Here is a 26,205-nt window from a genome sequence, read left to right on the forward strand (position 1 = left end):
TAGCACATATGCTTACAATTTTCAGATAATATATGCTTACAGCTTTTAGTTAACTCATTACATGAGTTATCTGCATCTCGAAAACCTCATCAAATAGCTTTGTACCAGTCATTTCCATCCAGGTGAGGATTTTTTTCTTTCCTTTATCTATGAATCATATACAAATAATCGAAAAAGTAAAATCACAATCAATACTTCAGGCAACTCTTTCACTACCCGATCACTGCTTTACGCTGATATTAATTCCATCACAACAACGTTTTGAGTTGACAACAAATTGTCATAATGTTATGGAGATTGGCCATTAGCTTACAAAACTTGTCATTCCAGAGTCAATAACAACAGCACAACAAATATCATAAGCGACTGTTTTACTTTCAAATTGTAATGAGATGGTAATCAATACGCGGTTTAAAAATGCATTAAATATGTATGTGATCTTTACGAGAAAAATGTTTTCACTTTGAATGACGACATAGTATATGGTGCATCATAATAAATTATATACACTGTTCTACACATGTAACATTAATATGCAAATATGTAGCATTTGTATAAGTTTATATATCCATATATCAATTTTAAACAAAAAAGATTTTCTATTCATTTAAAATGAAATCTTATCCGCAAGTAATTACATATTTTTCTTTTGCCTCAGAACTGTCAGTATATATTTGTAACGAAACGACAAAGGTAAAAAAAAAGAAAGAAAAAAAACCCACCAAGCTCAGTCCATGAAGTAGTCTCAGTGCGTTTCAAATCAATTTCTTTCGAGCTCGGTTAATGCTATAAGCAGAATGTTATACAAACATGTAATGTAGTAGAAGTAACTCCAAGAGTATATAATAGGCATCAAATGACAGATACATGCATTCAAATAGGTACATTTTCATGTAGCAAAAGTTATTGTAAAATACATATATTTTCATATAATGTATATATAAATATGACGTAATGAAATGAAAAAGGAAATAGAGTTAAATGTACAAAGCGAACACAAATAAACACTTTTAAAGACATAGCCAAATAATGTTTTACTAGAATTCACCAACGACGTTTTATCAAACTTTTAAACGTTGAATGATCAGGAACAAGAGAGGGGCCGCGGTGGCCGAGTGGTTAAGATGTCCTGACATATTACCACAAGCCCTCCACCTCTGGGATACTGGTTCGAATCTCATGTGTGGCAATTGCCAGGTACTGACCCCTGGTCGGTGGTTTTTCTCCGGGTACTCCGACTTTACTCCACCACCAAACCTGGCAAGTCCTCACATGACCCTGGCTGTTGATAGGACGTTAAACTAATAAAACTTTAACACGAAATTAGATATAGAAGGAAAGGTCTGCGACATTATTTAAATGAACATCAGTGCATGTACATATATAAATTCGCATTTTTATTTCTTTTTGTCTATCTCGTATCTTATAACGATTTCTTTTAATATCAAGCACCCAGTCATATTAAGTCCAAATGTGCAACATCTTTGTAAAATATATACAGTTAGAGTTATATGGAAGTTGTAGGGAAATGACACTTTGAAACGATAGATTTTCAGATTGTGTGGTTTGATTGTTACTGTGGTTTATTTCATAGACTGCAGTAACTGCTTCCAAAACACATCGTTCCCTGCCGGCTCCTTGGTCCACTCCACATACGTAGTGGACTGAAGGAGCAGACTAAGTGGACCATTCATATTACTGGAACTAATGTCCTCCAGCATCAGTAACACTAAAGATGATGCGCCATTCTTGAAGAAGCGGTCCTGTGCCATAAGCGTCTCAAACTTACACCATTGACTTTTTGCGAATTCATTTGTCAGGACAAGTATTACCTTTCTACTGACATTGAATTTGTCTATAATGTTGTCTACGATCAGCATGCCTGCGCTGAAGTCCCGTTCGTGAAGACAGAGTCTCATGCCATGTTTCTTTTCCAGGAATTCCATAAGCGCGGAGATCACCCAAACGCGATCACTCGTATTGTAAGCCACAAACGCGTCGTAGATATATGGATCATCGCCTGGAATCGGTTGGTATTCTCTTCGTGATCGGATAAGGTAAATACAGTACTTGATGTGCCATCTGTGCTTGTAAACAATAGCCACTACAGTTACCAAGGTCACTACCACACACGCGATCACTATTAGGACAATGGTCAAGGTTGGTAAGGGGTGACACTCTCGGTACGACGGGTCGTAACTTATCAGACGTCGCTCTTTATATTTGGATGGGGATTTACAAAAATACATTTTGGGGTAATTTTTCATTTTATGGCTGTTAGTATTTAACCATTTCCTGAACCAATATAATTCACATGAACAATCAAATGGGTTGTAAGCAATGTCCAGTACTTCAATCTGTTTCCAGAGGAATTCTGGGAAAAACGATTCGTTGATGTGAGTGATCATATTCGATTTCAGAATCAATGTCTGTAATGATGTAGCATTCTCGAACACTTTGGATTGCCACGATGAAAGGAAATTGTTCGATAACTCGAGATAAGTCAGCTTCTGTATTCTTGGAAGAAACCCGATTGGAATGTTCATCATCTGTGCTTTAACTAATGATAAATCAGTTAATTCCAGCAGCGGAGCAAACAGTTTCCTTAAATTATTATCAGTCCATTTCTGAAAGGATATCTCCGCAAGTCGTAATGAAGTGAGGTTTGGGCACAAATGGAAAATATCAGCTTCAAACTTGATTTCCCTTTGAACGGTGCCTAGTGTAAGATTACGTAATGACGTGGAATTAAAGGCAGTGCTGGAAATGGTCAATCGTTGCGAGTTTATCCTATCCAGAGACAAGCATCGTAAATTGGGTAAGCCAGCGAAAGTATTGTTTTGAATTTCAAAAATATGACTATTATCCATCAGTAATGTTTCGAGATTTTGAAGGCATTGTTTCAATTTATAAAGTCCTTTCAATGAGGTAATAAGATTCGCTGAGAGGGACAATTTTTTTAACCCTGGTAAAGCCGGTCGTGTTGTATTTAAACAGAAAGACGGAATGGTGGAAAAAATGTTCATATCAAGGTCAAGTTCGATGATATTTTCATGGACGTCAGAAAAAGATATCTTTTTAATCAAGTTGGCCGATAGGATTAATGTCTCAAGCTTAGGAAGACACTTTGTTAGATTTCCCTTTATAATCTTGAAGACGTTGTTCTGAAGGTTCAACACACGGATCGGTACCATAGAAAGCGGATCAAGTGTACTTAATGCAGAGAAATGCATAGTCGTATTTGATAAGTCAAGATATTCCAACTTAGTAACTGCAAGTGCTCTAAACACTTCGGTTGGGCTTTCCAAAGGATTATTACTCATGTCTAAATCAACAAGATCTCGATTTAAAGTCTTACTAAAAGTATCTTTGGCGATTCCTTGTATGAAGTTATTACTTAACTTCAATTTCTTGATACCAATAACATGCAAAAATGTTTTTGACGAAATATCTCGGAGTAAGTTATTGGAAAGGTCCAATATTTCTATGGTCTCCGGAAGTTTCGGTATATTGCTTAGGTGTAAATCGGAACAATCCGCGACAGTGTAGTCAAGAGAACATTTACATGGGTAACAGGAGGTTCGAGCCGAGGTCAACATCGGAGCCACCAGCAACAGCGTCAGCATGAACCAGTTGTAAAAAGGTATAAAACGGAACATCTTTCCTGTAGGATAGTATGAATCCCAGCATGAATAGTAAGACCTGTAAACAAGAGAAATATGAAGTTTTTGTACAGCTGTTTAAAAAATTTAAACATATAAAGTGCAACATGTGACAAAATTTGCGGCATTTCATAATTGACGTGAAATGAGGACTGATACTCGTATTTAATTCATAAGTTAGTGAGAAGCATTTCTTACGGAAGTGAAAATTTTGTTTTAGAAGATACATTTACCTTTATACTTAACTACTTAGACATCCTTAACCTTTGAAGATTAAGAAATTAAATGAATATTTACTAAATAAGAGAAAAAAATATTAAACCTTCTTTCGAAATCTACATAGCAAATTATATTGCTTTATTGAGTGTGAACGTCGAAAACAATAATTTTGAAATTTATATATCTCAAATATATACATTATATAATCAAATTTTTTTTCATTTATCATAACAAATATCAGAGGATCAGCGTATATTAACACGCACATAGTTTTGAATGGTTTTAATACGATGGCCCAAAACAGCTATCAAGTAATTCTTCAGTTTTACATTTCATAAGTTGACAAAGTGCCCATGACAATTTACGGTGGACAGATATCGTCGTACAAAATACTAAGAGAGTAAATTGATATGTAGACTTTCTAAATTTATAAAATGAATAGTAATAACTAGACGACTGATGATATGGGTCATCGTATTTTAAAACAAGGAGTCAGTGTGACGTCATTTTTTGTGTTGTTGTATAAATATGATAATGACCTACCTAATTAGTCCGAGATCCAGATTTCCAGTTGTTGTATAAATATGATAATGACCTGCCTATTTAGTCCGAGATCCAGATTTCCAGTTGTTGTATAAATATGATAATGACCTACCTATTTAGTCCGAGATCCAGATTTCCAGTTGTTGTATAAATATGATAATGACCTACCTATTTAGTCCGAGATCCAGGTTTCCAGTTGTTGTATAAATTTATTTTGATAATGTACCTACCCAAAGAGTCTCAAGTCGAGGTGGTTTATTACTGTATAAAAGTATTATGAGAATTACTAGTTCGTCTGTATATACATTTACCTTTATACTTAACTACTTAGACATCCTTAACTACCTAGAAATTCTGTACACATTAACTACCTAGACATTCTGTACACCTTACCTACCTAGACATTCTATACATCTTACCTACCTAGACATCCTGTACACCTTACCTACCTAGACATTCTTTACACCTTACCTACCTAGACATCCTGTACACCTTACCTACCTAGACATTCTGTACACCTTACCTACCTAGACATCCTTACATTACTACTAGACATTTACAATTACCTACTAGACATTCTGTACACCTTACCTACCTAGACATTCTGTACACCTTACCTACCTAGACATTCTGTACACCTTACCTACCTAGACATTCTGTACACCTTACCTACCTAGACATCATGTACACCTTACCTACCTAGACATCCTGTACACCTTACCTACCTAGACATTCTGTACACCTTACCTACCTAGACATCCTGTACACCTTACCTACCTAGACATCCTGTACACCTTACCTACCTAGACATCCTGTACACCTTACCTACCTAGACATTCTGTACACCTTACCTACCTAGACATCCTGTACACCTTACCTACCTAGACATACTGTACACCTTACCTACCTAGACATCCTGTACACCTTACCTACCTAGACATTCTGTACACCTTACCTACCTAGACATCCTGTACACCTTACCTACCTAGACATCTGTACACCTTACCTACCTAGACATTCTGTACACCTTACCTACCTAGACATCCTGTACACCTTACCTACCTAGACATCCTGTACACCTTACCTACCTAGACATTCTGTACACCTTACCTACCTAGACATCCTGTACACCTTACCTACCTAGACATTCTGTACACCTTACCTACCTAGACATTCTGTACACCTTACCTACCTAGACATCCTGTACACCTTACCTACCTAGACATCCTGTACACCTTACCTACCTAGACATTCTGTACACCTTACCTACCTAGACATTCTGTACCCCTCCTTAACTACCTAGACATCCTGTACACCTTACCTACCTAGACATCCTGTACACCTTACCTACCTAGACATCCTGTACACCTTACCTACCTAGACATCCTGTACATCTTACCTACCTAGACATCCTGTACACCTTACCTACCTAGACATCCTGTACACCTTACCTACCTAGACATCCTGTACACCTTACCTACCTAGACATTCTGTACACCTTACCTACCTAGACATCCTGTACACCTTACCTACCTAGACATTCTGTACACCTTACCTACCTAGACATTCTGTACACCTTAACTACCTAGACATCCTTACCTACCTAGACATTCTGTACACCTTACCTACCTAGACATTCTGTACCCCTCCTTACCTACCTAGACATCCTGTACACCTTTCCTACCTAGACATCCTGTACACCTTACCTACCTAGACATCCTGTACACCTTACCTACCTAGACATCTGTACACCTTACCTACCTAGACATTCTGTACACCTTACCTACCTAGACATCCTGTACACCTTACCTACCTAGACATCCTGTACACCTTACCTACCTAGACATCCTGTACACCTTACCTACCTAGACATCCTGTACACTTACCTACCTAGACATCTGTACACCTTACCTACCTAGACATCCTGTACACCTTACCTTACCTAGACATCCTGTACACCTTACCTACCTAGACATCCTGTACACCTTACCTACCTAGACATCCTGTACACCTTACCTACCTAGACATCCTGTACACCTTACCTACCTAGACATCCTGTACACCTTACCTACCTAGACATCCTGTACACCTTACCTACCTAGACATCCTGTACACCTTACCTACCTAGACATCCTGTACACCTTACCTACCTAGACATCCTGTACACCTTACCTACCTAGACATCCTGTACACCTTACCTACCTAGACATCCTGTACACCTTACCTACCTAGACATCTGTACACCTTACCTACCTAGACATCCTGTACACCTTACCTACCTAGACATCCTGTACACCTTACCTACCTAGACATCCTGTACACCTTACCTACCTAGACATCTGTACACCTTACCTACCTAGACATCCTGTACACCTTACCTACCTAGACATCTGTACACCTTACCTACCTAGACATTCTGTACACCTTACCTACCTAGACATCCTGTACACCTTACCTACCTAGACATCCTGTACACCTTACCTACCTAGACATCCTGTACACCTTACCTACCTAGACATCCTGTACACCTTACCTACCTAAACATCCTGTACACCTTAACTACCTAGACATCCTGTACACCTTACCTATCTAGACATCTGTACACCTTAACTACCTAGACATCCTATACAGCTTACCTATCTAAACATTCTGTACACCTTACCTACCTAGACATCCTATACACCTTACCTACCTAGACATCATGTACACCTTACCTACCTAGACATCCTGTACACCTTACCTACCTAGACCTTACCTACCTAGACATCCTGTACACCTTACCTACCTAGACATTCTGTACACCTTACCTACCTAGACATCCTATACACCTTACCTACCTAGACATCCTGTACACCTTACCTACCTAGACATTCTGTACACCTTATCTACCTAGACATCCTGTACACCTTACCTACCTAGACATCCTGTACACCTTACCTACCTAGACATCCTGTACACCTTACCTACCTAGACATCCTGTACACCTTACCTACCTAGACATCCTGTACACCTTACCTACCTAGACATCCTGTACACCTTACCTACCTAGACATTCTGTACACCTTACCTACTTACCTAGACATTCTGTACACCTTACCTACCTAGACATCCTGTACACCTTACCTACCTAGACATTCTGTACACCTTACCTACCTAGACATCCTGTACACCTTACCTACCTAGACATCCTGTACACCTTACCTACCTAGACATCCTGTACACCTTACCTACCTAGACATCCTGTACACCTTAACTACCTAGACATCCTGTACACCTTACCTACCTAGACATCCTGTACACCTAACCTACCTACACATTCTGTTCACCTTACCTTACCTACCTAGACATCCCGTACACCTTACCTACCTAGACATTCTGTACACCTTACCTACCTAGACATCCTGTACACCTTACCTACCTAGACATCCTGTACACCTTACCTACCTAGACATTCTGTACACCTTACCTACCTAGACATCCTGTACACCTTACCTACCTAGACATTCTGTACACCTTACCTACCTAGACATTCTGTACACCTTACCTACCTAGACATCCTGTACACCTTAACTACCTAGACATTCTGTACACCTTACCTACCTAGACATCCTGTACACCTTACCTACCTAGACATCCTGTACACCTTACCTACCTAGACATTCTGTACACCTTACCTACCTAGACATCCTGTACACCTTACCTACCTAGACATCCTGTACACCTTACCTACCTAGACATCCTGTTCACCTTACCTACCTAGACATTCTGTACACCTTACCTACCTAGACATCCTGTACACCTTACCTACCTAGACATTCTGTACACCTTACCTACCTAGACATCCTGTACACCTTACCTACCTAGACATTCTGTACACCTTACCTACCTAGACATTCTGTACACCTTACCTACCTAGACATTCTGTACACCTTACCTACCTAGACACATCCTTACCTACCTAGACATTCTGTACACCTTACCTACCTAGACATCCTGTCAACCTTACCTACCTAGACATCCTGTACACCTTACCTACCTAGACATCCTGTACACCTTACCTACCTAGACATCCTGTACACCTTACCTACCTAGACATCCTGTACACCTTACCTACCTAGACATCCTGTACACCTTACCTACCTAGACATTCTGTACACCTTACCTACCTAGACATTCTGTACACCTTACCTACCTAGACAATCCTGTACACCTTAACTACCTAGACATTCTGTACACCTTACCTACCTAGACATCCTGTACACCTTACCTACCTAGACATCCTGTACACCTTACCTACCTAGACATCCTGTACACCTTACCTACCTAGACATCCTGTACACCTTACCTACCTAGACATCCTGTACACCTTACCTACCTAGACATCCTGTACACCTTACCTACCTAGACATCCTGTACACCTTACCTACCTAGACATTCTGTACACCTTACCTACCTAGACATTCTGTACACCTTACCTACCTAGACATTCTGTACACCTTACCTACCTAGACATCCTGTACACCTTACCTACCTAGACATCCTGTACACCTTACCTACCTAGACATCCTGTACACCTTACCTACCTAGACATCCTGTACACCTTACCTACCTAGACATCCTGTAAACCTTACCTACCTAGACATCCTGTACACCTTACCTACCTAGACATCCTGTACACCTTACCTACCTAGACATCCTGTACACCTTACCTACCTAGACATCCTGTACACCTTACCTACCTAGACATCCTGTACACCTTACCTACCTAGACATCCTGTACACCTTACCTACCTAGACATTCTGTACACCTTACCTACCTAGACATCCTGTACACCTTACCTACCTAGACATTCTGTACACCTTACCTACCTAGACATTCTGTACACCTTACCTACCTAGACATCCTGTACACCTTACCTACCTAGACATCCTGTACACCTTACCTACCTAGACATTCTGTACACCTTACCTACCTAGACATCCTGTACACCTTACCTACCTAGACATTCTGTACAATTACCTACCTAGACATTCTGTACACCTTACCTACCTAGACATCCTGTACACCTTACCTACCTAGACATTCTGTACACCTTACTACCTACCTAGACATCCTGTACACCTTACCTACCTAGACATTCTGTACACCTTACCTACCTAGACATCCTGTACACCTTACCTACCTAGACATCCTGTACACCTTACCTACCTAGACATCCTGTACACCTTACCTACCTAGACATCCTGTACACCTTACCTACCTAGACATTCTGTACACCTTACCTACCTAGACATCCTGTACACCTTACCTACCTAGACATCCTGTACACCTTAACTACCTAGACATCCTGTACACCTTACCTACCTAAGACATCCTGTACACCTTAACTACCTAGACATCCTGTACACCTTACCTACCTAGACATCCTGTACACTTACTACTAGACATCTGTACCCTTACCTACCTAGACATTCTGTACACCTTACCTACCTAGACATTCTGTACACCTTTACCTACCTAAACATCCTGTACACCTTACCTACCTAGACATCCTGTACACCTTACCTACCTAGACATTCTGTATACACCTTACCTACCTAGACATCATGTACACCTTACCTACCTAGACATTCTGTACACCTTACCTACCTAGACATCCTGTACACCTTACCTACCTAGACATCCTGTACACCTTACCTACCTAGAGACATCCTGTACAACCTTACCTACCTAGACATTCTGTACACCTTACCTACCTAGACATCCTGTACACCTTACCTACCTAGACATTCTGTACACCTTACCTACCTAGACATCCTGTACACCTTACCTACCTAGACATCCTGTACACCTTACCTACCTAGACATCCTGTACACCTTACCTACCTAGACATTCTGTACACCTTACCTACCTAGACATCCTGTACACCTTACCTACCTAGACATTCTGTACACCTTACCTACCTAGACATCCTGTACACCTTACCTACCTAGACATTCTGTACACCTTACCTACCTAGACATCCTGTACACCTTACCTACCTAGACATTCTGTACACCTTACCTACCTAGACATCCTGTACACCTTACCTACCTAGACATTCTGTACACCTTACCTACCTAGACATTCTGTACACCTTACCTACCTAGACATCCTGTACACCTTACCTACCTAGACATCCTGTACACCTTACCTACCTAGACATCCTGTACACCTTACCTACCTAGACATCCTGTACACCTTACCTACCTAGACATTCTGTACACCTTACCTACCTAGACATCTGTACACCTTACCTACCTAGACATTCTGTACACCTTACCTACCTAGACATTCTGTACACCTTACCTACCTAGACATTCTGTACACCTTACCTACCTAGACATTCTGTACACCTTACCTACCTAGACATCCTGTACACCTTACCTACCTAGACATCCTGTACACCTTACTACCTAGACATTCATGTACACCTTACCTACCTAGACATCCTGTACACCTTACCTACCTAGACATTCTGTACACCTTACCTACCTAGACATCCTGTACACCTTACCTACCTAGACATTCTGTACACCTTACCTACCTAGACATCCTGTACACCTTACCTACCTAGACATCCTGTACACCTTACCTACCTAGACATTCTGTACACCTTACCTACCTAGACATTCTGTACACCTTACCTACCTAGACATCCTGTACACACCTTACCTACCTAGACATTCTGTACACCTTACCTACCTAGACATTCTGTACACCTTACCTACCTAGACATTCTGTACACCTTACCTACCTAGACATTCTGTACACCTTACCTACCTAGACATCCTGTACACCTTACCTACCTAGACATCTGTACACCTTACCTACCTAGACATCCTGTACACCTTACCTACCTAGACATCCTGTACACCTTACCTACCTAGACATCTGTACACCTTCCTACCTAGACATCCTGTACACCTTACCTACCTAGACATTCTGTACACCTTACTACCTAGACATCCTGTACACCTTATCTACCTAGACATCCTGTACACCTTACCTACCTAGACATCTTGTACACCTTACCTACCTAGACATCCTGTACACCTTACCTACCTAGACATCCTGTACACCTTACCTACCTAGACATCCTTATCTACCTAGACATTCTGTACACCTTACCTACCTAGACATTCTGTACACCTTAACTACCTAGACATCCTGTACACCTTACCTACCTAGACATCCTGTACACCTTACCTACCTAGACATCCTGTACACCTTACCTACCTAGACATCCTGTACACCTTACCTACCTAGACATCCTGTACACCTTACCTACCTAGACATCCTGTACACCTTACCTACCTAGACATCCTGTACACCTTACCTACCTAGACATCCTTATCTACCTAGACATTCTGTACACCTTACCTACCTAGACATCCTGTACACCTTACCTACCTAGACATCCTGTACACCTTACCTACCTAGACATTCTGTACACCTTACCTACCTAGACATCCTGTACAACCTTACCTACCTAGACATTCTGTACACCTTACCTACCTAGACATCCTGTACACCTTACCTACCTAGACATCCTGTACACCTTACCTACCAAGACATCCTGTACATCTTACCTACCTAGACATCCTGTACCATTACCTACCAAGACATCCTGTACACCTTACCTACCTAGATATCCTATACACCTTACCTGCCTTACCTACCTATAAATTCTGTATACCTTACCTACCTAGACATCCTGTACACCTTACCTACCTAGACATCCTGTACACCTTACCTACCTAGACATTCTGTACACCTTACCTACCTAGACATCCTGTACACCTTACCTACCTAGACATCCTGTACACCTTACCTACCTAGACATCCTGTACACCTTACCTACCTAGACATTCTGTACACCTTACCTACCTAGACATTCTGTACACCTTACCTACCTAGACATTCTGTACACCTTACCTACCTAGACATCCTGTACACCTTACCTACCTAGACATCCTGTACACCTTACCTACCTAGACATCCTGTACACCTTACCTACCTAGACATCCTGTACACCTTACCTACCTAGACATCCTGTACACCTTACCTACCTAGACATCCTGTACACCTTACCTACCTAGACATCCTGTACACCTTACCTACCTAGACATTCTGTACACCTTACCTACCTAGACATCATGTACACCTTACCTACCTAGACATCCTGTACACCTTACCTACCTAGACATCCTGTACACCTTACCTACCTAGACATTCTGTACACCTTACCTACCTAGACATTCTGTACACCTTACCTACCTAGACATCCTGTACACCTTACCTACCTATCTAGACATCCTGTACACCTTACCTACCTAGACATTCTGTACACCTTACCTACCTAGACATCCTGTACACCTTACCTACCTAGACATCTGTACACTTACCTACCTAGACATTCTGTACACCTTACCTACCTAGACATCCTGTACACCTTACCTACCTAGACATCCTGTACACCTTACCTACCTAGACATCCTTATACACCTTACCTACCTAGACATCTGTACACCTTACCTACCTAGACATCCTGTACACCTTACCTACCTAGACATTCCTGTACACCTTACCTACCTAGACATCCTGTACACCTTACCTACCTAGACATCATACCTCTGACTCCTGTACACCTTACCTCCTAGACATCCTGTATACACCTTACCTACCTAGACATCCTGTACACCTTACCTACCTAGACATTCTGTACACCTTACCTACCTAGACATCCTGTACACCCTTACCTACCTAGACATCCTGTACACCTTACCTACCTAGACATCCTGTACACCTTACCTTACCTACCTAGACATCCTGTACACCTTACCTACCTAGACATTCCTGTACACCTTACCTACCTAGACATTCTGTACACCTTACCTACCTAGACATCCTGTACACCTTACCTACCTAGACATCCTGTACACCTTACCTACCTAGACATTCTGTACACCTTACCTACCTAGACATCCTGTACACCTTACCTACCTAGACATCCTGTACACCTTACCTACCTAACATCCTGTACACCTTACCTACCTAGACATCCTGTACACCTTACCTACCTAGACATCCTGTACACCTTACCTACCTAGACATCCTGTACACCTTACCTACCTAGACATCCTGTACACCTTACCTACCTAGACATCCTGTACACCTTACCTACCTAGACATCCTGTACACTATACCTACCTAGACATCCTGTACACCTTACCTACCTAGACATCCTGTACACCTTACCTACCTAGACATCCTGTACACCTTACCTACCTAGACATCCTGTACACCTTACCTACCTAGACATCCTGTACACCTTACCTACCTAGACATTCTGTACACCTTACCTACCTAGACATCCTGTACACCTTACCTACCTAGACATCCTGTACACCCCTTACCTACCTAGACATCCTGTACACTTACCTACCTAGACATTCTGTACACCTTACCTACCTAGACATCCTTTACACCTTACCTACCTAGACATTCTGTACACCTTTACCTACCTAGAACATACTGTACACCTTAACCTACCTAGACATCCTGTAACACCTTACCTACCTAGACATCCTGTACACCTTTACCTACCTAGACATCATGTAAACCTTACCTACCTAGACATCCTGTACACCTTACCTACCTAGACATCCTGTACACCTTACCTACCTAGACATTCTGTACACCTTACCTACCTAGACATCCTGTACACCTTACCTACTAGACTACCTAGACATCCTGTACACCTTACCTACCTAGACATACCTAGTACACCTTAGCTACAAAGACCTTCAGTACTACCTACATACCTAGACGAATCCTTACACCTTACCTACCTAGACATTCTGTACACCTTAACTACCTAGACATCCTGTACACCTTACCTACCCTAGACATCCTGTACACCTTAACCTACCTAGACATTCTGTACACCTTACCCTACCTAGACATCCTGTACACCTTACCTACCTAGACATCATGTACCTGTACACCTTACCTATACCTAGAACATCTGTACACTTAACCTACCTAGACATCCTGTACACCTTACCTACCTAGACATCCTGTACAGCCTTTACCTACCTAGACATCTCTGTACACCTTACCTATCCTAGACATCCTGTTACAACCTTACCCCTAGCCTAGACACTCTGTACACCTTACCATACCTAGACAATTCTGTACACCTTACCTACCTAGACATTCTGTACACCTACCTACCTAGACATCCCTGTACACCTTACCTACTAACCTAGACATCCTGTACACCTTACCTACCCTAGACATCCTGTACACCCTTACACTACCTAGACATTCTGTACACCTTACCTACCTAACATCCTTACACCTTTACCTAGCCTAGACATCCTGTACACCTTAATTACCTACCTAGACAATCCTATACACCTTACCTACCTTACATTCTAGTACAAGAACCTATCCAACAAATTAGCTACTCTTACTGTACACCTTACCTATCTAACATCCTGTACAACCTTACCTAGACCTAGACATTCTGTACACCGTACCTACCTAGACATTCTGTACACCTCCTGTACATCCTTACAAACCTTACCTAGACATTCCTCCATACAACCTTACCTACCTAGACATCATGTAGCACCTTAACTCACCTAGACATCCTTAATGTACACTTACACCTACCTAGGCATCCTGTACACCCTTAACTACCTAGACATCCTTATACACCTTTAACTACGCTAGAGATCCTGTCAAACCTTTAACTACCCTAGACATCCTGTACCACCTTAACGTCTACCTACAGATTCTATTCACCTTAACACCTTACCTATCCTAGACATCCTGTACACCTTAACTTACCTAGACATCACTGTACACCTTACCTATTCTAGACATTCTGTACACCTTAACTACCTAAACATCCTATACACGTTTACCTATCTAGACATCCTGTACACCTTAGCCTAACCTAGATTTCCTGTACACCTTACCTACCTAAACATTCCTGGTACAACCTTACCTATCTAATATACATGCTGTACACCTTAACTATTTAGACATTCTGTACACCGATACCTACCTAGACAATCCTATACACCTTACTCCTACCTAGACATCCTGTACAACTTTCACCTACCTAGACATCCTGTACATCTTACCAACCTAGACATCCTGTTCCACCTACCTACCTAGACATCCTTACTGTACACTTTATAGCCTAGACATCCTGTAACACCTAACCTACCTACATCATTACTACCTTGACATCACTGTACACCTTATTCTACCTAGACATCCAGTACACCTTAGCTACTACCTACAACATTCTGTTCACCTTAACTCTACCTTACATTCTAGACATCCTTTACACCTTACCTACCTAGACATTTAGTTAACCTTAGCCTAACACATGATTCCTGTAGCACCTTACCTACCTAAGACATTCTGTACAACGTTACCTACCTAGGACATGTCTGTAGCACCTTACCTACCTAGACAAATCCTGTACACCTTAACTACCTAGACATCCTGTACCCCACCTTACCTACCTTAGACATCCTGTAACACCTTTACCTACCTAGACATTCTGTCTACACCTTAACTACCTAGGGACATCCTGTACACCTTACACTACTCTACAAGACATCCTGTACAACCTTACTTACCTAGACATCACATCGTGGTACACCTTACAACCTACCTAGACATCCTGTTCACCTACCCTACCTAGACATGCCTATAAACCTTACCTACCTAGATATCCTTTACGCCTACACCTCACCTAGACATTCTGTCACCTTACCTTACCTACCCTAGACATCCTGTACACCTTACCTACCTAACCTTGGACACCTTACATAACACCAAGACATTCCTACACCGTAATTACCTATGACATTCTAAACACCTACTAACTAGACATCCTGTACAAACGTTACCTACCTAGACATCACTGTACACCTTTACCTACCTAGCACATTCTGTACACCTTACTACACTAGACAAATCTCTGGTAAATTAACTTACCCTACCTAGACATCCTTTACTCCTTACCTACCTAGACATATTCTGTACATCCTTAAACTACCTAGCATAGCCCCTGTACACCCTTACCTACCTAGACATTCTGTACACCTTACCTACCTAGACATCCTGTACAACCTTACCTACCATAGAACATTCCTGTATACACCTCGTAACACCTTACCTACCACATAAATTGTGTACACCCTTGCCTACCTATTATTCCTGTACGCTATCCTATACCTACCTAGAACATCCTGTACACCTTAACCTACCTAATACATCCTGTACAACCTTACCTACCTATGACATCCTGTAACACCTTAACTACCTAGATCATCCTATAACCTTACCTTACCTACTAAGACATCCTGTACACTTTAACTACCTAGACATGACTACACACCTTAACTACCTAGAGATTCCTATAACACCTTACCTATCTAGACATTCTGTTACACCTTAACTACCATGAGACATCCTGTAACAGCTTACTCTACACTAGACATTATCTGTACACACTACCTTAACACCTAGACATCCCTATACACCTTACCTACCTAAACTTCTGTATTCACCTTTACCTACCAAGTACATCCTATACACCTTAACTACCTATACATTGTAAACACCTTACCTATACCTAGACATCCTGTACCATCTTACCTACCTACTAGACATCTCTGTACATCATACTTACCTAGACATTCACTGTCTACACCTTACCACCTACCTAGACATCCTTGATCACCTGACCTACCTAGACATATCCAATACTACCCTTACCTAACCTACGACATCCTGTAACAGATTAATCTACTAGGACACACCTTCACACCCTTAACTAACTTTCTAGTACATCCTGTACACCTTACCTACCTAAAACATCCTGTACACCTTAATCTACCTAGACATCCCTGGTACACCTTACCTACCAAGACAAACCATGTACATAAACTTACCTACCCTAGACATCCTGTACAGCACATATCTAAACATTCTGGATCACCTACCTACACATTTTAGTTGCACCTTCTATACCTACCTTGTAACAACCTAGACAGCCTGTATACACCTTAACCTACCTATACATCCTGTACACCTTACCTATTTAGACATCCTGGACATCTTACCTACCTTAGACCAATTACCTACCTAGATATCCTGTACACCTGTTACAACTACACTACCTAGACATCCTGTACACCTTACCTACCTAGACGATCCTGTACACCTTAACCTACCTAGACATTCTGTACAACCGTATCTACCTAGACAACCTGTACACATCTTACCTACCTACACTATCCTAGACATAACTAAGACCTACTACGCCCTTACCTACCTAGACATTCTGTACACCTTACCTACCTAGACATCCTGTACACCTTACCTACCTAGACATCCTATACACCTCGTTACCTACCCTAGACATCCTGTACACCCTTACCTACCTAGTGACATCCCTGTTTACCTTACCTTTACCTACCTAGACATCCTGTACACCTTACCAATACCTAGACATTCTGTACACACCTTACCTACCTATAGACATCCTGTAACACCTTACCTAGCCTAGACTCATTCTGTACCACCTTACCTACCTAGACATCCCTGTACACCAAGACCTATCTAGACATCCTTACTCCCTACCTAGACATTCTGTATACACCTTACCTACCTAGACATTATCTGTACACCTTACCAACCTAGACATCCTGTCACAACCTTACCTACCTAGACATCCTGTACACCTTAACTACAGACTATGTACATTATACCTACCTAGGACATTCCTGTAACCTTCTACTACCTAGACATTCTGTACACCTTACCTACCTAGACATTCTGTACCACCTTAACTCTCCTAGGACTTCATGTACAGCCACCTTACCTACCTATACATCCTGTACACCTTACCTACCTAGACATTAGCTCTGTTACACTCCTTAGTCTCCTACCTAGACATCCTATACACCTTACCTACCTAGATCCTGTAACCGTACCTGTAAGTGACCGTACCTTACCAATACCTAGACATTCTGTACATCCTTACCTACCTTCTGTACACTGTACCAAACCCGTACATCCTTATACCTTACCTACCTAGACATTCTGTACAACACACCCTTACCTACCTAGACATTCTGTACACCTTAACTACCATCATATGACATCCTGTACACCTTACCATACCTAACATCTCCTGTACACCTTAACCTACCTAGACATCCTGTACACCTTAACCTACCTAGACATTCTGTTAACCTTACCTACCTAGACATTCTGTACACTTTAACTATCCTAAAACACATACCTGTACACCTTACTTCCTAGACAAATATGTTACACCTTACCTACCTAGACATCATGTACACCTTAACTACCTAAATCTATCTGTACACCTTACCTACTACCTAGACATTCCTGTACACCTTAATCCTTATCTACATCGACATCCTGTACACCTTATACTACTAGACATCCTGTACACCTTACTTCCTAGACATCCTGTGTACACCTTACCACCTAGACATCCTGTACACCTTACCTACCTAGACAATCCTGTACACCTTACCTACCTAAGACATTCCTGTACACCTTACCTACCTAGACATCCTGTTACACCTTAACTATACTAGACGATCATGTACAACCTTACCATACCTAAAGACATCCTGTACACCTTACCTACCTAGACATCCTGTACACCTTACCTACCTAGACATCCCTGTACACCTTACCTACCTAGACATCCTGTACACCTTAACCTACCTAGACATCCTGTACCTTCCTTTACCTACCTAGACATCCTGTACCTAGACCTACCTAGACATCCTGTAACCTTACCTACCTAGACATTCTGTACACCTTACCTTTACTACCTAGACATCCTGTACACCTTACCTACCTAGACATTCTGTACACCATACCTACCTAGTACATTCTTGTAAAACTTTTACGCTACCTAGACATTCTGTACACCTTACCTACCTAGACATTCTGTACACCTTACCTACCTAGACATCCTGTACACCTTACCTTACCTACATCCTTATCCTGTACACCTGTACAACTTACATCCTGTACACCTACCTACCTAGACATCCTGTACACCTTACTACCTAGACATCCTGTACACCTTACCTACCTAGACATCCTGTACACCTTACCTACCTAGACATCCTGTACACCTTACCTACCTAGACATCCTGTACACCTTACCTACCTAGACATCCTGTACACCTTACCTACCTAGACATCCTGTACACCTTACCTACCTAGACATCCTGTAAACACCTTACTACCTAGACATCCTGTACACCTTAACATCCTAACCTAGACATCCTACACACCTTACCTACCTAGACATCCTGTACACCTTACCTATTCTATTACACCTTAGACATTCCTTACACCTTACCACTAGACATCCTGTACACCTTACCTACCTAGACATCCTGTACACCTTACCTACCTAGACATCCTGTACACCTTACCTACCTAGACATCCTGTACATCTTACCTACCTAGACATCCTGTACACCTTACCTACCTAGACATTCTGTACACCTTACCTACCTAGAATATCCTGTTACACCTTACCTACCTAGACATGACCTGTACACCTTACCTACCTAGACATCCTGTACATTAACTACCTAGACATTCTGTAGCACCTTTACATACCTGTACATCCTGTACACCTTACCTACCTAGACATCCTGTACACCTTTACATAACCTAGACATTCTGTACACCTTACCTACCTAGACATTCTGTACACCTTACCTACCTAGACATCCTGTACACCTTACCTACCAAGACATCCTGTACATCTTACCTACCTAGACATCCTGTACCATTACCTACCTAGACATTCTGTACACCTTACCTACCTAGGCATCCTGTACACCTTAACTACCTAGACATCCTATACACCTTACCTACCTAGACATCCTGTACACCTTACCTACCTAGACATCCTGTAACACCTTAACTACCTAGACATCTCTGTACACCTTACCTACCTAGACATTCCTGTACACCTTACCTACCTAGGACATCCTGTACAACCTTAACACCTAGACACCTACACCAACCACGACATCCTGTACACCTTACCTACCTAGACATCTCCTGTATACACTTTACAACCTACCTATACATCCTGTACACCTTACCTACCTAGACATCCTCATTACACCTTACCTACCTAGACATCCTGTACACCTTACCTACCTAGCACATCATGTACACCTTACCTACCTAGACATTCTGTACACCTTACCTACCTAGACATTCTGTACACCTTACTTACCTACTAGACATCCTGTACACCTTACCTACCTAGACATTCTGTTCACACCTTACCTACCTAGACATATCTGTACACCTTACCTACCTAGACATCCTGTACAACCTTACCTACCTAGACATTCTGTACACCTTACCTACCTAGACATCCTGTACACCTTAACTACCTAGACATCCTGTACACCTAACCTACCTACACATTCTGTACCACCTTACCTACCTAGACATCCTGTACACCTAACCTACCTAGACATTCTGTACACCTTACCTACCTAGACATCCTTTACCACCTTATCTAACCTAGACATTCTGTACCTTACCTACCTAGACATCCTGTAACCTTACCTTACCTAGACATCTGTACACCTTACCTACCTAGACATCCTGTACACCTTACCTACCTAGACATCCCTGTACACCTTACCTACCTAGACATTCTGTACACCTTTACCTACCTAGACATCCTGTACACCTTACCTACCTAGACATTCTGTGTACACCTTACCTACCTAGACCATTTCTGTACATCCTGTACACCTTACACCTACCTACCTAGACATCCTGTACACCTTACCTACCTAGACAATCCTTACCTACCTAGACAATCCTGTACACCTTACTTAATACCTATCCTGTACACCTTAACCTACCTAGACATCCTGTACACCTTACCTACCTAGACATCCTGTACACCTTACCTACTAGACATTCCTGTACACCTTACCTACCTAGACATTCTGTACACCTTACCTACCTAGACATCACTGTACAACCTTACCTACCTAAAACATTGTACACCTTACTACCTAGACATCCTGTACACCTTACCTACCTAGACATCTCCTGTAACCTTACCTACCTAGACATCCTGTACACCTTACTTACCTACACATTCTGTACACCTTACCTACCTAGGCATCCTGTACACCTTAACTACCTAGACATCCTATACATCCTTACCTACCTAGACATTCTGTACTACCTTACCTACCTCAGACATCCTGTACACCTTAACTACCTAGACATCCCTGTACACCTTCCTACCCTAGACACCTTAGACATGCTGTACCTACCTAACTACCTAGAAATTCCTGTACACCTTACCTACCTAGACATCCCTGTACACACATTACCTATCTAGACATCCTGTACACCTTACCTACTAGACATCCTGTACACCTTACCTACCTAAACATTCTGTACACCTTACCTATCCTAAGAACCTATTCTGTACACCTTACCTACCTAACATTCTGTACACCTTACCTACCTAGACCATCTGTACACCTTACCTACCTAGTGACATCCTGTACACCTTAACCTACCTAGACATTCCTATACACCTTACCTACCTAGACATTCTGTACACTTTATACTACCTAGACATTTATGTACACCTTACCTACCTAGACATCCTGTACACCTTACCTACTCCTAGACATCCTCTGAAAACTCTTACCTACCTAGACATTCCTGTACACCTTACCTACCTATGACATCCTGTACACCTTACCTACCTAGACATCCTGTACACCTTACCTACCTAGACAATCCTGTACACCTTACCTACCTAGACATTCCTGTACACCTTACTTACCTAGACATACCTTACACACTTAACCTACCTAGACATCCCTGTACACCTAACCTACCTAGACATCCTAGTACCTACCTAACCTGTAAGATTACCTACCTAGACATCCTTACACCTTACTACTAGAGCCTATACACTATGACTACCTAAACATCCTTTACACATAAACTACCTAGACATGCTGTACACCTTACCTACCTAGACATCCTGTACACTTAACTACCTAGACATCCTGTACACCTTACCTACCTAGACATCCTGTACACCTTACCTACCCAAGACATCCTGTACACCTAGACTACCTGACTTCCCTGTACACCTTACCTACCTAGACATCCTGTACACCTTTACCTACCTAGACATCCTGTACACCTTACCTACCTAGACATCCTATACACCTTACCTACCTAGACATTCTGTACACCTTACCTACCTAGACATCCTGTACATCTTACCTACCTAGACTTCCTGTACACCTTACCCTGACACCTAGGACATCCTGTACCACCTTACCTACCTAGACATTCTGTACACCTTACCTACCTAGACATCCTGTACACCTTACCTACCTAGACATCCTGTACACCTTACCTACCTAGACATTCTGTACACCTTACCTACCTTGACATCCTGTACACCTTATCTACCTTAGACAATTCTGTACACCTTAACCTACCTAGACATACCTGTACACCTTACCTACCTAGACATTCTGTAACCACACCTTACCTACCTAAACATCCTTATCTTACCTACCTAGATATTGTGTACACCTTACCTACCTAGACATCATTGTACACCTTACCTACCTAGACATTCTGTACACCTAACCTACCTAGACATTCTGTATTTTACCTTATTCTACTTAGACATTCTGTACACCTTACCTACCTAGACATTCTGTAACACCACTTTACCTACCTATAAGCATTCTGTACACCTTACCTACCTAGAACATTCTGTACACCTTACCTACCTAGAACATTTGTACACTTTACCTACCCTAGACATCCTGTACACCTTACCTACCTAGACATTCCTGTAACAACTTACCTATCTAGACATTCTGTACACCTTACCTACCTAAACATTACACATTACCTGTACGACCTTACCTACCTAGACATCCTGTACACCCTTACCTACCTAGACATCCTGTACACCTTAACCTACCTAGACATGCTGTACAACCTTACCTACCCTAGACATCCTGTACACCTTACCTACCTAGACATTCTGTACAACCCTTACCTACCTAGACATCCTTTACACCTTACCTATCTAGACATCCTGTACACCTTACCTACCTAGACATTCTGTACACCTTAACTACCTAGACATCCTGTACACCTTACCTACCTAGACATCCTGTACACCTTACCTACCTAGACATTCTGTACACCCTTACCTACCTAGACAATTCTGTACACCTTACCTACCTAGACATTCTTGTAAAACCTTTACCCTACCTAGACATCTCTGTACACCTTACCTACCTAGACATCCATTACTCCTTACCTACCTAGACATTCTGTACATCTTACCTACCTAGACATCCTGTACAATCCTTACCTACCTAGACATTCTGTACACCTTACCTACCTAGACATTCTGTACAACTTACCTACCTAGACATTCTGTACACCTTACCTACCTAGACATTCTGTAAACCTTACCTACCTAGACATCCTGTACACCTTACCTACCTAGACATTCTTTACACCTTACCTACCTAGACATCCTGTACACCTTACCTACTATGACATCTTGTACACCTTAACTACCCTAGACATTCTGTACACTTACATACCTACCTAGAATTATGTACAACCTTACCTACCTAGACATTCTGTACACCTTACCTACCTAGACATCATGTACATCCGTATCTACCTAGACATCCTGTACACCTTACCTACCTAGACATCTCATGTACACCTTATTCTACTAGACATACCTGTACACCTTACCTACCTAGACATCCTGTACACCTTACCTACCTAGACATTCTGTACACACTTACCCTACCTAGACATCCTGTACAACCTTACCTACCTAGACATTCTGTACACCCTTACCTACCTAGACATTCAGTACAACATTACCTACCTAGACATCCTTTACAACCTAACCTACCTAGACATTCTGTTCACCTTACCTACCTAGACATCCTGTACACCTTACCTACCTAGACATCCTGTACAACCTTACCTACTATAGACATTCTGTACACCTTACCTTACCTAGACATCCTGTACACCTTAACTACCTAGACATCCTGTACAACCTTACCTACCTAGACAAATCCTGTACTTACCTTACCTACCTAGACATCCTGTACACCTTACCTACCTAGACATTCTGTTACACCTTACCTACCCTAGACATCGCCTGTACACCTTACCTACCTATACATCATGTACACCTTACCTACCTAGACATCCTGTACACCTTACCTACCTAGACATCCAGTACACCTTACCTACCTAGACATCCTGTACGACCTTACCCTACCTAGACATCCTGTACAACTCTTACCTACCTAGACATTCCTGTACACCTTACCTACCTAGACATTCTGATACACCTTAACTACCTAGACATTCTGTCGACACTAACCTGTTACACCTAATACCTACCTAGACATCATGTACTCCTTACAATACCTAGACATTCTGTACACCTTACTCTACCTAGACATCCTGTACAAACTTACCTACCTAGACATCCTGTACACCTTACCTACCTAGGACATCCTGTACACCTTACCTACCTAGACATTCCTGTACACCTTACCTACCTAGACATTCTGTACAACCTTACCTACCTAGAACATCCTGTACACCATACCTACCTAGACATCCTATAACACCTTACCTACCTAGACCATCCTGTTACACCTTACCTACCTAGACATCCTGTACACCTTACCTACCTAGACATCCTGTACACCTTACCTACCTAGACATCCTGTACACCATAACCTACCTAGACACTCCTGTACACCTTTACCTACCTAGACATCAATGTACACCTTACCTACCTAGACATCTGTACACCTTACCTTACCTAGATCCATCTTACCTACCTTAGGACACCTGTACAACCTTACCTACCTAGACATCCTGTACACCTTACCTACCTAGACATCCTGTTACACCTTACCTACCTAGACATTACCTAGTACAAACTTACCTACCTTAGAATCTTCTGTTACACCTTACCAACCTAGTGACATCCTTTACCTTACCTACCTACCTACATCCTGTATACACCTTACCTACCTAGACATCCTATACACACTTACCTAACCTAGACATCATGTACACCTTACTACCTAGACATCTTTGTTCACCTTACCTACCTAGACATTCCTGTACATCCTTACCTACCTAAGACATTATGCACCTTTACTACCTAGACATCCTGTACCTTACCTACCTTAGACATTCTATAACACCTCTACCTACCTAGACATCCCTGTACTCCCTTACCTACCTAGACATTCTGTAACACCTTACCTACCTAGACATCCTGTACACCTTACCTACCTAGACATTCTGTACACCTTACCTACCTAGACATCCTGTACACCTTACCTACCTAGACATCCTGTAACACCTTACCTACCTAGACATCCCTGTAAATCCTTACCCTACCTAGACATCCTGTACACTTACCTACCTACTTGCACATCCTGTACACCTTACCTACCTAGACATTCTGTACACCTTACCTATACTTGACATCCTGTAAACCTAACCTACCTAGACAATCATGTACACTTTTACCTACCTAGACATCC

General features: G+C 41.7%; 1 protein-coding gene across 1 annotated transcript in view; it reads right to left on the bottom strand.

Moving 5' to 3' along the window:
- Positions 1-237: 237 nt before the first annotated feature.
- LOC138315183 (toll-like receptor 3) overlaps positions 238-26,205 on the bottom strand; it is a 32,967-nt gene continuing 6,999 nt past the window's right edge. Inside the window, exon 2 of the mRNA XM_069255994.1 lies at positions 238-3,702. Coding sequence (XP_069112095.1) covers positions 1,584-3,659 — 2,076 coding nt within the window. The 5' untranslated portion in view covers positions 3,660-3,702 and the 3' untranslated portion in view covers positions 238-1,583. The remainder of the gene's footprint in view (positions 3,703-26,205) is intronic.

The sequence above is a fragment of the Argopecten irradians genome, chromosome 2 (genome assembly GCF_041381155.1).
Source record: "Argopecten irradians isolate NY chromosome 2, Ai_NY, whole genome shotgun sequence".
NCBI classification, from domain to species: domain Eukaryota; kingdom Metazoa; phylum Mollusca; class Bivalvia; order Pectinida; family Pectinidae; genus Argopecten; species Argopecten irradians.